Below are 16,229 nucleotides of genomic sequence, written 5' to 3' on the forward strand. Positions count from 1 at the left end.
ATTGATAGCCAAAACGATAGGGAAAAGAAAAACAACCATTTCGAGTTAAAATACTAAAGAGAAATGCTAAAGGGCACCACTCCTAGCACCCTCCTATGTGTCAATCACAACGCGACAAGCAGGGCCGACCCTGAGGGTAGGCAGACTAGTCATGCGCCTCGGGCCTCCGAACGCTCAGGGCCCCGAAATTGTGAATTTTTTATTAATATATAGATAAAATTTTAAATAAGAAGAAAATATAATAAAAATTATTTGGTGTAGTGGTAAAAGGTTTAATTTCTTTCTAAGAGGTCATGGATCAATTCCCAACCTAATTATAATTTGTTTTAATAGTTAAACTATATATATATATATATATATATAGAGACCCCAAAATTTGATTTCGCCTTAGGCCCCATATACCTTAGGACCGCCCCTGGCGACAAATTAAGAAGGTGCTAGGCACCACTGATGCGTAATAGCAATGCTCAATACTAAACTTATCCAACTGGGCCAACTCAACTCAAAATTCAACCTGCATCAAATTACATCATAAATGTCAATAAAACCCGATTAATTTTTAATCAAATTAATACTAAGCAAAAAGACTTCAAATATCACAGTTTTTGTTTAGAAATTGATTTTCATGGTTTACAAATCACTGACGGAGATAATAATTCATAACCATTATTAATTAGTATTAATTAAAATCAACGCTAAAAGGTCAATGGATCAGGAATTTTATTAATTACCACATAATATTGATTAAAAAATTAATTAAAAACATATATATATTTTTAGCACGACGGACAAATGAGAATGGTGAATACAAACATGTCCCAGTTACTCTGAACTAAAATTTAGTGTGTATATATAAAAAGGTACAATATGTAATTAATTTTATGGACATTATAATAGGGTGTGCCGGCCACTATATAAATATTATATAATATACTAAAAATATATTGACTACTGATTTGTCACACGGTTATGATCGACTTATTATTAAACTATATATATAAGATAAATATATTAATTCTCACTTTCCGAAGTCACATATTATTTCAATAACGCTCATCAAAAATCCTAATTAATTAATATAATTTAAATATTTTTTTTTAAAGAAAATAACTTTATTAATATTACTATTTAATATTAATTAAAAAAATAGCCGACATTAAATGCATGGCTTATGATTTTTAACCGCGATATGGAGTCAGCAGACCACTACAGTGTCACCGGCTTTTCTCCACGACATGTTCTAATTCTATTTAATTAATTAATTAATTACACTTTGATTTTATTTATTAATATACATCTTAATTAATTATATTATATATACATGAACATATATTAAAGACTCATGCACCGACAAATACAATAACAACATAAAGATGAAATGAGATTTAGAGCATTTTCATGTGTTCATCAGTGAACAACAAAGGTTTTTTTTTTTTCTCTTGTTATATTATTTTTCTTGGTCAGTACTGAAAATATATGTTTTTTTTTTAAAAAAAAAAACCACGCTTTTGTTTATTGTTTTTATGAATGAAAAAAAGTAAAAGAAAATCAAAGGGTCGTATATTAATTTATTTCCTTTGTGGGGATATTTTTAGTGCACTCTTTCACTGTTTGCTTCAGCTTGTTTCACCTTAATTGAGAAAAAATTCAAAAGAGTGAGCAATGCATTTATATAAAGAGTACTATGAAAACTCGTACGACCAGAATTTTGATTAATTATATGTATAATAATAAGAAAATAAATTATTATCTTTTGCAGAAAAGATATAAAAAAAAAAAAAGAGTAAAGAGAACTTGTTTAAGTATAAGTGCATGTTAGGTTAGCCTGTATAAATACATGGATTGAGTTTGATGAGAAGTTAAATAATAATAATAAAAAAAGGTATAAATTAGAGTTCCAAGAATAATTTTTTATTTTTTAAAAAAAGTACAGTACTACGTACTACTGTAAGACTTAATTAACCCCAACCGTCAGATTTTAATGATTTGATTTCAGCCGTGGGATTAGTTTGACCATATATCCTCTTCTTCTTCTAGTTAATATAGTAGACTAGTGTAGTAGTAGTGTATGGTCATATATATATATATATTTGCATGCCTATATATGCATGTCGTGGCTTTTCAAATCGTAATAATTAATATTCAGTGATCTCTCTCCAGGCTCTGATCCTCTGCGACCATATTACTCTGATCCTCTGCGACCATATTACTCTAAATAGTCATATCGATTATCATGTGATATCTCCAAAATACCCTTTTTGTGTTTACTGTCTCTGAATTAATTAAGTCTCTGAAACCAAGGCTATTGTTGTCAAATTAAAGACTAGACCAAACAAGCATGAGGTGAAGGAATCGAAGTATACTACAAACATGGCCCGACAACCACAATCGGACCGGACCGTCGTATATAAATATATCTTTATATATATACACATCAATTTTTTTCTTTTTCTTTATTAGTTTTTTTTTATTTTATTTTTGTCTGAGTCTCAACTTTCTCACCCCAAAAAGAAAAATATACCACTCTGCTATGTACCATCTCATCCAACCCAGTGCCACTACTATACTTCTTTTGCTGGTTAAAGGAACTTCTTGTACGGTCATCCCCTTTTTTAGATATATATTTACAACATTAAGTGCACACATCATCACTTTTGTCTATATTAGACACAGTGATGTATTTTGGTAGGAATATTAGTGGAAAAATGATATTATTGATTTGTGATTTATTCTTTTGAATGGTATAATAGGAATAAATTATGTGTAAATTAACAAAAATGTTCTTTATTTATTTATTTATTTATTTTGATAATGTAAGTGTATAAAATTATTGGGTATCAATCTAATTTCATATTTGAAGAATAAGTAAGAATTGACTTGAATATAAACGTTGCACTTATTTTATTATTAGAGCAAAACTTTTTAAGAAAATATTTAAAAATAAAACCGTGAGAGCTTAGCTGGTGGCCTAACAAAGTGGAAGAAGAGGGCACAACAAAAATAAGAGTATAAGGGTAATTTTATTTGCATATAAATGGTGTAAAGGGTGATAATTAGATAGGTGTAGAAATAGTGATTCGAATTTCTATTAAGAATACACACACCACACTATAAACTTTTAAAGAGGGCGTATAAATAATTAATATTAATAATTAAGGAAAAAGGTAGTGTGTTTGTATATGGGACATGCTGCGTACATGTCTATGCATATATAAGCATGCGCTGTCCCACTTGCTTGTGTTCCATTATTCAATATATATATATATATGATCTTATTAAGAATAAGATCACTTAGAAAAATTAATTAAAAAAATAAAAATGGCTTAGTATATTACTATTATACCATATGTATACATATTATATACGACACTTTTGTAAAATGAGGCCAATTTAGTATGTATACATATATGTTATATGTGCTCATGTGTGCATATTAATTAAACAAAAGTAATGAACCCAAAAGAATGTCCCACACTAAAATAGCCATGTGATGCAGTTACTTTTAAAGCTTAAAAAGCTTCTATTCATCACTTACTATCACTTAATTATCATTATTATATATGTGTAATATGTTTTTTTTTTTGGAAAACTTTTATTTTCTTCTCTCGAACCCAATTAAAGAAGTAGTAGCTGTTTTTTGTTTTAAATTAAATGTGTAATAAACTAGATAGAAGTTATTGTATATGTTCATATAATTAAATCTAATAAATGACTACTAAACAACATAAAAACAAACAAATAAACATAAATGGGTGTCTCTACTTAATTAATTAATATAACAACTAGCTAGCTAGTATATATATATATATATAACTATTTAATAATAATAATAAAAAGAGAATAAGAGAATGTTAGAGATATTATTCATGAAAAATATAATACATATGTACAAATCAATAGAAGAATGAAGCTAGCGCACATGCAAGAACACTGCCAATTTTGGATCAGTTGATCATCTCTACTCTATCCCACTTGATCCCAGATAATATATATACAGTTATATATATAAATATAACAAAAGGAATGAAATAATAAAAATATAAAGTCTGATTTGTATAGAATATGGATATTTGTAACTGGTCACGTAATAATAATATATATATTTATGGAGAGAGAGACGTTATGAAAGTATGGTAACTAAAATAAATGCGCATGAAGGTCGGGTCAAAAGGAACACAGGTTTGTGATAGCCACGTTCTTTCTTTTCTTTTCTTTTTCCTAATAATAATAATAATAATAATAATAATAATAATAATTAATTTGATTTATTTAGATATATACAAATGGGCGTAGGCATATAGGAATGGCATTACTAATAGTATTGACCGACAACAAGGACGAACACAGCCGTCTATTAACCAACTCTCTTCTGATAAAGCCTGTTCTTCTTGTCTCCCCCTCTCTCTCGAATTTTAAATATACACACAACAAAATGTTTTATTATAAACTAGTATTTATGTAGTTATGTTATTCAACATTCTTAATTATAGTGTTTACATGTCTTATAAATAAGGTTAGTAATTAGTAATTTTTTCCTTAAAATTTTGACATGTAATAAATCGTGTCTTCTGAACTTTTTTTGCTATTAAAAATTCCCCCAAACTATTAAGATTGTTAAATTTAAAGACTTTTGTCTAATTTCATTCAATTTTACTGTTTCAGTGATTGTTTATGTACTAAACCATGCTCCTCAGACTTTGATATCTACCAAATCATGTCCCTTAAATTTTGATATTACTAAATCATGCTCTTTGAACTTTCATTTATGTTAGAATTTTTTTACTAAAATTAGACAAAAGTCCTTAAATTTAACAATCTCAATAGTTTAGGAAGAATTTTTAACGACCAAAAAAATTCAAGAAGCACGATTTAGTACATGTCAAAGTTCAGGAGAAAAAATATAGTAATTAGCCTTAGCCTAAAAATAATTAGTAAATATCAAGTACTTCTTACTTTAAAAAAAAATACAAATATATCAAGTACTCCTAGTGTTTTAGCATTGAGTATTGTTATTTGACAATTTAAAAGTACTTAACAATACACTAATTTCCCTATTAATTTCTCTTATGTTATTAGTCAAAATATCAAGTTTACATATTTATTAGGAATAATTAAGGAAACAAAATAACAAACAACCCATATATATACTTGCCTTCTTTAGCAATAGTTATAAAACGCTTAAAACTTACGTTACAATATGATTACTCGTAATCTTAATTATTCACCACAGACCAAACTTTATCATTCTTTTCTTCCAAAACTACCCCTTTCATTAAACTAAAAAAAAAAAACGTACTCTCTTTCCCCTCCAAACTTTTTTCCAAACTCAATCACATCTATAAATACCAATAACCAAACCCAACATTCTTGGCCATTAACAAACACTTTTCAAGTTTCATCACTACGTAGCCACAATAATGCAGTACGAAACAGAGTCATGGGTCGGGTCGAATAACGGTTACATGGATATTGACCCGGTTGAGCACATAGAGAGGTTAGCCTCAGACAACGCCGTGGTCATTTTCAGTATGAGCAGCTGTTGCATGTGCCACGCAATCAAGAGACTCTTCTGTGGTATGGGAGTAAACCCCACTGTACACGAGCTGGACCTTCACCCCACTGGATCCCACCTCCACTCTGCTCTACTCACTCTTCTCGGCTCTTCCTCCGCCCTTCCCGTCGTTTTCATCGGCGGAAAACTCGTCGGAGCAATGGACAGAGTCATGGCTTCTCATATCAATGGTACTCTTGTCCCTCTTCTGAAAGAGGCCGGAGCTCTTTGGCTTTGAACATTTCACCACCACCACCATCACAACAACCACCGTCGCCGTCGCCGTCGCCGTCGCCGTCGCCGTCACTGTTTTGTTTTTGCATAGAATTAGAAAAAGGTTGAAGCTTGCAGAGGTAGTGGAGTTTGAGTGTTCTTCTTCTTTTGAAAAATCTAATCTAATTAAGTAATCACTAATTAATATCTATATATATTATATAATCTTTTTTTTTTTTTTTCATGTTATGATTTTTCTTTGTATTTTGCACTAATTAATCTTTTTTTTTTTGTGTGTAATTTTCTCCCTCCTCTGTATACCAAAGAAAACAGAAAACGAAAAAGAAAAAAAAAAGAGTTAATTAATTAAATTTTCTTTTTTTGTTTTATTTTATTTGGTCTACTTTTGAACTGTTTTATTTTATTTTTATTAATTAGCTAGTACATTGTCTTTATTAGCTTGTTATAGCTAGGACCTTTTTTTTAGCTCCAAGTTTATACTGTTAAAAATATAGTTGAATATTCAGTCTTATTCATTTTAATTTATATATGTATATATATTTTTTAGAAGGGTCAACATGTGGAGTAGTGGACCCCTGTTCTTTTGGTCAAATGAGCAATATTGTAATATACGAACGGTGTCGTTTATAGACAAACAACTCCATATCCACAGCAATTAGCATCATAGCATATTGTGTGTTTGGCCAAAAGAGTTAAAAAAGTGCTTATACTTATACAGTGTGTTTGACTTTGACCATATATTGTTTGACCTTTGATGACGTTTTTGATGTATAATCAATCACCAAATCTAGATTTGCGCCAGAAAAGTAGCTTATTTTATTTTATTTTAATTTATTTAAGTTCTCTTTAGCTTAAAAAAAGTAGCTTAACTCAAAAGCTCAATTTGGGCCCAATTTTTGTTACTGTGGCACCCACTTGCCATTTTGACTGGGCCTGACCTCACTTTTCGACGGTGATGGTGGGCTTGAGTCCTTTTCAGTGAGCGGTCATCAAATATCCGTACTCATAGGGTCCCACTCCACTTCGTTGATCTTTCTACGTACGGCCACGTAAGACAAACAACTAGCCACTTCTTCTGCCACGTAGGATTTGATATTTGTAATTTTTTTAAGGTCGGTATATGTATGACGTATCTTTTTCTTTTTAACCACAATTTGCAATTTCATTAATGCAAATCAGCTATTAAATTAACGGTCTAATTTTCAGATCGCTTTATAAAATTTACTAAAATAGAAAACATAGAAATAGACCATAAACTTAGGGGTGTTCGCGGTGCGAGTGGTGCGGTTTTTTAACATTTTTCAAACCAACTTGCACATGCGGTTTTTCTAATTTTTCAAACCGCACCCGCACCGCAATACTAAAAAATCGCAAAAACCGCACCGTAAAAAATGATGCGGTGCGGTGCGATTTTTGCAGTTTGAACTATCACAATTTTTTTTTTTTTGAAAAAATCATAAAATAATTAAACTATCATTAATATAATTATTCCAAAATACTTAAGAAAATACAACAAACTTGAAACTAATAAAAGTTATAACAACAACAATAAATCAATAATCTTTTTAAAGTTTCAACAACACACTTAAATCAAAATAACAAACTTGAAACTAATTAAGTTCCAACAACAATATAAATGTACAACTAACATACTTACATCAATAGATTAAAAATAAAACAAACACAAACTTCCAACTATAAATTTTAATACACATGTATGGACTTGAGTTTGTTGCTGAGAAGAGAGGGTTTGTGAGGAATTATGGATTTTGCCTTAAGATTTATAGGCTTGGGTTGGGCTCATATGCATGGGGTTAATAAAATAAATATAAAAATTGAAATTTTAAAAGATGCGGTGCGGTTTGAATCGCGGTTTAATAATTCAAAACCGTAAACCGCACCGCACCGCGCGGTTTGGGAAAAATTCAAACCGCAATCGCACCGCGAAGAATTTCAAACCGCATTTTTTTTTTGCGGTGCGGACGGTTTGAGTGGTTTGATGTACACCCCTACATAAACTTTATCTCACCATTTGATGATTTTATCCAATGCTCATTATTACTAGCATCATGAACAAATATTAAACACCAGTCTCTTTTTGTTGGGTAATCTTCAACTGATTTAGGTAAGTAATTGCAACAGTTACCCTCTTTCACTAGATAAGTTCCTGTTGTTTCAAATATTAATATAATGGATTGTGAATAATTAGTAATTTTTTATCGCTACTACAAAAATTGTCCTTTGCAACAGTTATTCAACAATACTCAATTAAAAAGTATTGTTAATTTATTTATTTTTATATTTTCACACACATAATATATAAGTGTTGTCAATAACTCTTAGGTTTTTACACTTAATTCTTTTAAACAAATAAAAATAAGAAGTAATTTTTACACCACGTATTAAAATTTCTAACTATTTTTACTCTTGGGTAGAATTTTTTAAAAAATATTGTATTTTTTTTTAAATACTTTGTAAGTTTTTATACTGTGTATTGTGTTAAATTTTTACTGTTATTCTTTAATTATTCCGCTGTTGTTTTAATTGTTCTGTTTTGTTGTTTTACGGTTATTTTATAAAGAGATAGTATTTTTATAAAAAATTCAATATAATAGTAAAATTGTAAACTTTTATCACAATTCAATATTTTTGTAAAAATTTCAAAAATAAGTGGTAGATATAATTAAAATTATTAAAAAAATTGAAAAAGTAATCCTAATTAGAATCACATTGATGTTTAGTGAAGTGTAACTTCTATAATATATATTGACATGATATACCAATAAGAAAGAAAAGAAAATCTGTCATTCTCAAAAAACCATGGTAGAGATTATCAAACTACCATAATCTCTCAAAAATTTCCATTGGTTGTTATCTTTTAGGCTCTAAAGGATATGTTTATACAATAATTATAATGTGTACATTATTCATATATATAATTATTCTTATTTTTGTGAAGATAATATTGGGTTGGGTAATATGATAAATATTATTTGGGTTATTTCATTAACTTATATTTTTATTTTTCTTTCCCTCTTGCAAATATAGTTCTTGTCCTATGTTCTTCAAGTGGTAGGATGGAGCTCTAACATTAACTTATTTCTCACTTATAAGCTCTCATGAGTTATTATTTTTACTTAAAATGATAGTGAACAAGGTAAATTAACAGACTCATACATTCTATGTTGTATACAGTTTTTTTGCTTACTCTTACTAATGCACATGAATACATAATAATGCTAATTTTTTTCCTTTCTTTGCGGTGGTCATAAAATGGATAAGTGCATATATACATTTGACAATCAATAAAGATGAGCAACTTCAAACTTTCAAGAGTTGAACATTTATATACTTAAAATGTTTAATTATTAATATTTAATATTAAATAATTTATATATAAAGATAAAAAATTTATATCTGTGATTTATATTATACGGAGAATTAAAATCACTTACTATAAATAAAATAATCAACAGCACATTAAAATTATGAAACTTTTAATTAATGGTTGTTAGCACGATTCACTCATGTCCATTATTCAGTACAAATAATCTCAAATTCACATTGCTAATATAATATGACATCAAAATTTTGGTGCATATTTTGGATATTATAGAGGGATGATAAATTTAAAAGGAATCAAATGAGAATACTTTCACAATCAACTTTCATTTGCGATGTGCATTAATACAATTCACGTTTGAGAATTAATCGAATGATATTAATTCTCTTTGTTTGTTAAATTTTGTAATAAGAAAATTAGTAGGATACACAAAAAAAAGGTCCTTACTTTTAGAATGAAACATTCGTTTTTTAGATTCTTTATTTTAATTTTTTTTTTTAATTAAAGTTGGATCATTCATTAACATTATAATTCAGCTATTACAATATTCTTTAAATCTGTTGGAGCATTCAGCTCATTAAACGTACAACTTGACATAAAACAGGATTTTCTAGCTACACAATGAGCGATCCTATTTTGCAATTTGTTTTACAAAAACAAATAAAAAAATTATTGAAAGTAGATAAAACAGAACGGAAATCCTCCACCAATAAACCAAATTGAAATGACATTTGAATTGAACTATTAATTGCTTGAACTACAACTAATGCATCCGATTCAACAATCACATCATCCCAACCTTTAAACTTTATCAAACTCAAAGCCTCTTTGATGCCAATTACTTCAGCTATTTTGGGTTGGACAATCCCACATCTACTACCAGAAATAGCCTCCAGTAATCTCTCGTTAGTACCGCAAGCCACATTCAAAACCAAATCTTTGTTGAGCTTCAAAGATAACACAATCGACATTCACCTTGACCTTAAAACTTTATGGTTTACACCATTGGTCGCTGCCATTAGTTACATCAGTAACAAATAAGGATCCCAACACCTGAGATTGAGCAACCTTCCATTGGCCGAGAACTATACGTGTCGATTTTATTACCTCCCTAGTCGAACAAGATTTTTGCTGCCAGAACAACTTGTTACAGGCCTTCTAAATTCTCCAACTTATCATATCAGCCTCAAAAATAATTTCAAAGTTATTACCATTCAACAATTCAAAAGTCAACTACTTTTTTCTTGAGTTGTAACAGAAAATGAATTGATCACAGATAAATTCCAACATGCGTGAAAAATCACAACCAAGCAACACATAAAATATTGTAAGATCAACATTAACATGCTTAGTATTGAGTTGTACCTTGGTTGGAAGATACCTCGAGCAAGCTCTCCACAAGAATTGTAGAACTTTAGGGAGAACTGCTAACTGCAGAGTTTTTTTCAGCCACGATCATCATCCACAAACAACCAATTTCCTGTAGAGGATTGAAGGGATTTATATGCACTCTTTACTGTAAAGCCAGATGTCTCCATACTCCAAAACCAGTGATCATCATCCATGGTATTACTCAACTCAATGCCAACAATCAACTCTCTGTCCCTATCCTCAAACATATCATCAATAACCTCTAAATCCCAAGATCTCTTGCCAATTCTCATCAAAGTACAAATTTTTTTATCCAGAAGTCCCTGGTGTTGACTAGTGACATATGGGTTACTCACATTCGACAACCAAGGATTGAGCAAAATACTAACAGATTTGCCACTTCCTATCGACCTCCTTACACCTCTTCGAACCAGATCTTGCGCAACCCAAATACCCCGCTAAATGAAGCTTGGATTTTGTCCTAACTCAGCCCTTAAGAACGAGCCGTTAGGATAATACTGAGCTTTAAAAATTCTACCCACAAGCGATTCTTCCTTAGTTAACAGCCACCACCATTGTTTTTCCAAAAACGAGAGATTATAGTCCCGTAGATCACGAAAGCCTAACTCACCAACATGCTTGTGCCTACAAAGCCTCTTCCATGATAACCAACTCACTCCCTTATAAAAGACTTTGATTGCGATTTCCACCAAAAATTAGACATCATGCCCTCAAGACTTGTACAAACTTCCTTTGTTAAGAGGAAAACACTCATAGCGTAACTTGGTAAAGCCTGAGCAACGGACTTTAAAAAAAATTTCTTACCCGTTTTAGACAAAAACTTTGTCTCCCAACTAAAAATTCTCTTCTTCATTTTGTCCTTAAGGAAGCCTAAAATTGCATTTTTGTTCCTTCTCATAATGAAAGGTAACCCCAAATAGCGACTGCCCGCCTCACTCAATCCCATAAGAGCACACAAACGGGCACGTAGATCCACATGCGTGTTAGTACTAAAAAAACACTGAGGACTTAGCAAAATTTACTTTTTGACCTGACGTCATCTCATAAACAATAAGGAGATATAGCACATTCTCAGTGTTCACCTCATTGGCCTTGCAATACACATAGCTATCATTCGCAAAGAGTATGTGAGAAACAGTTGGAGCGCCTCTAGCCACTTTACACTCTGTTAACCAACGATGTCGTTCATACTTTTTCAATAGAGACGAGAAACTCTCCGCACAAAGCAGGAAAATATACATGAATAACAGGTCTCCAATTGTCTCAACTCTCTTTTAAGAGTAATTGGACCTATAATATGACCACCATGGGTCACATTGTAAGTAACTATAGAGACACAAAACATAATCAAATCCACCAACCGACCATTAAACCCTATATGAAGAAGCAAACTCTCTAGAAAACACCATTCGACTTTGTCGTAGGCTTTGGTCATATCTACTTTAATAGCCATGAAACCATCCTTACCAAAGACAAATATATCTTTAAAAATTAATAAAAAAAAGTAAGTTTAGTTAAATTAGAAAATTTAATTACCTTTTTTTTTATATAAACAAAATAAATAAATTTGATTCCTTTTTGGTGAATTAAATAAATCATATAATAATTTTTATAAAAAAAAAATAAATTATATAATAAAATATTATATTTAGTTATTTTATTATTTAAAAAAAGAGAATTAATTCTCATTAATTTGTTTCCTAAACTTTGTAATAGAAAAAATTAGTAAGATACACATAAATTAAGGATAAAAGAAAGGAAAAAGTCCTTAATTTTAGAATGAAACATTCCGTTTTTTACATTATTTATTTTAATTTTTATTATTAGCTAAAGACAAATAAATGTTAAAAAAACTTATAAATAAAAAATAATTTTAGCTAAATTAAAAAAATTAATTACCTTCCTCATTTATATAAACAAAATAAAACAAGTTTGATTTCCTTTTTAGTCAATTAAATAAATAATATAATAAAATATTATTTTTAATTATTTCATATTTTAAATTCACTTATTTATTATCGATTATTCTAATTTCAATTATAATGAACTTGTTTTAAAAGTAAACTATTCAATTTTAAAATAAAGTTTCTACCAAACTTAAGAACATTTCTTCTTCAAATAATAAGAAACAAATGAGTTTCTTCTTTCATATTTTATTGGTGAGCTACATTAGTTCATAACTAACCTCTTACTTTGACTAGTTAACTCGATGCAAATAAGATACCAAATTCTCAAATAGTTACCTAAATATATAATTACATTAAGGAAAAGACACATTTTAAAGATGGGTAATAATGGTTAATAATGTTTATTACAAGCACATTCATCAAACTTTCCCGTACAATAAAAACAGTACACAACTCTATATTGTCGTTTCTCATGGCGTGCCTAATATTTCTGAAAAGAATTATAAAAAAAAGTGGTAAAAGTAAAAATAAAAAAATTAAAAAAAAAGAGCATGAAAAGAAGTGTATTTAATATTATTTGGTCAAACTGACTGACCACCCAATAAGCCAGACTTTGTATTTGTCGTTGCTTTCCTTCTTTCACCGACCTGTTACTGTCAATACTACGCTACATCCGCAGCCACAGTTAATCAATTCTCATTCACCAATAATAACACGCCACGTCATCGAATGACTCACGTGATGAAATCCTATTGGTCATTATCAGCACCGAAATCCTTCGCGGATACAGAGTAACAGTCAATATTTTCGGTGGGATTACGAATTTAACTGACACAAATTCACAAATTTTGTTTCTACCGTTTACACTGACAAGATTCGAAATCCCCCAAATCTTACTTTTTCTTTCTAATTATAATTTATTTTGTATTTTAATTTCTTAAATAAGAAAATTTATATATGGAAATAAACCGTAATTTGAAGGGAAAAAACTCATATAAATATTTAATCAATTTTCGATTAAATTAAAAAAAATAGACAACAGAGAAAAAAAAAGCGTCAAGATCGGGTTAGGGTTTCTCTCATCTTCACTGGAATCTCTTCTTGTCTCTTTGTCTGAAACCGTTACAGTGAAAACCCTCGATTCCTTTCTGCAATTATTTCAGGTATTTTTCTGATATTTATATAACGATTATGTTTTCTACACAAAATCAATTATTTTTTAGTCAATTTGTTTGGTTGCTGAACACTTTTTTTCTTTTTGAGGTATTGAATATTGGATGCGATTTATGCTGAAGGTCAATTGAGAATTGTGTTATTGTTGAGATTAATTTATTTTTTGGTTTGATTGTTTGTGGAGTTTTGTGCTGAAAGAAACGTTGAATCGGGGGAAGGTTTCAAATGCCGGAGGAGGACCTGGTTGAGCTGAAGTTTCGTCTTTATGATGGATCAGATATTGGTCCCTTCCGATACTCGCCGGCTTCTACCGTTGCAATGCTTAAGGAGAGAATCGTTGCTGACTGGCCTAAAGGTCAGAAATTTTCAATTTTTTCAATTGTTGTTGAAATAGTTCATGTTGTTTGTTCCTATGTCATTGCTTGTAGCTAGGTAATTTTTGGCTTTTAGTGTTGATTTTTCTCATTGGCATGCTCAGAAAAGGGATAACCATTTTGACTGATTCTGTTTTTGAGCCAATGTGTTGTTAATCTTGAGTGTTGTATTGAATGTAGGTGTGTATTAATCGAATTTAACCATCTCTGTATGAAGATAATTGGTGAATAAATTAAATGTTGGACTAAGAAAAACTTTTTATTTGGGGAAAGAACCTTTTGGCCTTAAATTTTGAGTGTCTTGTAGGTTACTTTTTCTGATTTTGTTAAGTTGAGAATGATTCATGTTTAGGGAATCCCCCTTTTCCGTTTATCCTTTTCTCTCTGAATTGTTGCAAGTGGGCATATTTAATTTATGGATACAGTTGAACAACCTAATGGTGATGGGCTTTCCATTGAAGTCATCTGTATGTGCCTTATCATTTCTTTTGGTGGACATAGTTTTTGTTATTACAGTACTTCCCGAAATTGAAAAGCTATTATTTTCTATTTTAAGATACATGCTTACTCTATGGGCTGACAATGTGTGAGACCGAAAATGGTATGATCCTTTGAAATTATCGTCAAGAAATTAATGGGCTCGGTTTTTTCTTTTCTTAGAAAATTCGCTGTATTTTTTCCTTCAGAAATTCTTTAACAATTATGGAAATCGTAACTTTTACTTGTGTTTACTTGTGTTGATTGATCTTGAGACTTGAGTTATGGAAACAAAGAAACGGTCATGGATTACGGTGCATTAAATTGTTCAACTTGCTTTCTTATATTCATATTTGTTTCCCTTCATGATATGTTTGATTCTTATTATTCTAATTGCGAGTTACTGTAATTATTGCGTAAACAATCTATTAACTGTCACCGTTTAGTTTACTTTTATTATGGCGCTTATAAGGTAAGGTATTGCTTTCACATTATCTGGTGTTCTGTTCCTCCAATTCCCCTATTTGATTAACTGTGAGCTGCTGAGTTTTATTATTTTCAGAGAATAGATTATAGGATTAAGTGGTAGCTCAAAGACCCTGTTGTGGATTTTTGGAATTTTAGTTTTTTTTTAAGAAAAGAATTCTGAATAGATTTGGTTGGAAGTGGACATATAAGCACCGTACATAGGTCACCTACTTTCCTTACCCAAAAGTTTCATTTTTGTCAACATGATAAATTGATAATGACTAAAGTTTGGCATCAGAGTGAAGCTATGTTGTTGGACTTGGACATGCTTTATGTCCATATAGCTTTACATCGCTGCTTCTGTCAATATCCCGAGTATCTATGGAGTAGGCTTAATTATATGCTACAAGATTGTCATTTGTAAAATTCCTCTTTCCCTTTCTCCCTTTCTAACTACTACATTTTGGGATGTTTAAATTTGTCTTCTGTTTATTATATCATTATTTATTTTGCCTCTCTTAGATAAAAAGATTGTACCAAAAGGAGCAAATGACATTAAATTGATCAACGCTGGGAAGATATTGGAAAACAACAAGACTGTGGGTCAGTGTAAAGCGCCATTCGGAGAGCTTCCAAGAGGAGTAATCACCATGCATGTTGTTGTTCAGCCATCTTTGGCAAAAATGAAAACAGGTACGCAGTTTTCATCTCCCAGATTACAAGTTTTTTTGAATTTTTTATATTCATCGCCTCAATATCACCCCTGTACTTGATGAGCTTGTGATTTTTATATCTATGCTGGCTAGGAATTCTTCTAAGAAATGGTTTATTTGACTTTAACAGAAAAGAAAGTTGATGAAGCCCCAAAGAAAAATATTTGTTCATGTTCCATATTGTAATAAAACTGGCTTGTGAGCACGTCTAAGCTTGTGAGTTAGTCTTGAGATTCCCCTTGGTCTTCGACACCATCGAAAATGAGTAGCTGAAGAGAAGAAAAAAAAATTAATAATTTGTTGAATCAGTCAGTCCCATCTCTCATGGTCTCTCACATGTTTGTTGGAGGGCATTCTTGTTTTACAGTCCATAATAGTGCTAATGTATGTTACTTTTTATAAAATGGGTGCTTGATTTATTTTGGTAGCTTGTTCAATATCTATTTCAAAATTATTTATACTTAGGTGGCGTTTGGTTGGAGGTAATGAAATGGAATGGAATGGAAAGGAAATAATTTTCATTCCATTCCTTTGTTTGGTTGCATTTTGAAGTATTGGAATGGCATTCCAATGGAATAATCTTTCCACCATTTTGGT

The 16,229-nt window shown here is 30.4% G+C and overlaps 2 protein-coding genes across 2 annotated transcripts; both read left to right on the forward strand.

Annotated features, from left to right (window-relative positions):
- The first annotated feature begins 5,358 nt into the window (after positions 1-5,358).
- On the forward strand, positions 5,359-6,115 carry LOC115700956 (glutaredoxin-C7). Its single transcript, XM_030628635.2, has one exon. The coding sequence runs from the start codon at positions 5,418-5,420 to the stop codon at positions 5,787-5,789; it is 372 nt and encodes a 123-aa protein (XP_030484495.1). The 5' UTR covers positions 5,359-5,417; the 3' UTR covers positions 5,790-6,115.
- A 7,152-nt stretch (positions 6,116-13,267) lies between these two features.
- On the forward strand, positions 13,268-16,051 carry LOC115700734 (membrane-anchored ubiquitin-fold protein 3). Its single transcript, XM_030628366.2, has 4 exons — positions 13,268-13,590; positions 13,785-13,955; positions 15,442-15,612; positions 15,763-16,051. Exons 2-4 carry the CDS (start codon positions 13,826-13,828, stop codon positions 15,816-15,818), a joined length of 357 nt encoding a protein of 118 aa, XP_030484226.1. The 5' UTR covers positions 13,268-13,590; positions 13,785-13,825; the 3' UTR covers positions 15,819-16,051.
- The last annotated feature ends 178 nt before the right edge of the window (positions 16,052-16,229 follow it).

Source organism: Cannabis sativa, chromosome 8 (genome assembly GCF_029168945.1).
Source record: "Cannabis sativa cultivar Pink pepper isolate KNU-18-1 chromosome 8, ASM2916894v1, whole genome shotgun sequence".
In the NCBI taxonomy this organism is placed as follows: Eukaryota; Viridiplantae; Streptophyta; class Magnoliopsida; order Rosales; family Cannabaceae; genus Cannabis; species Cannabis sativa.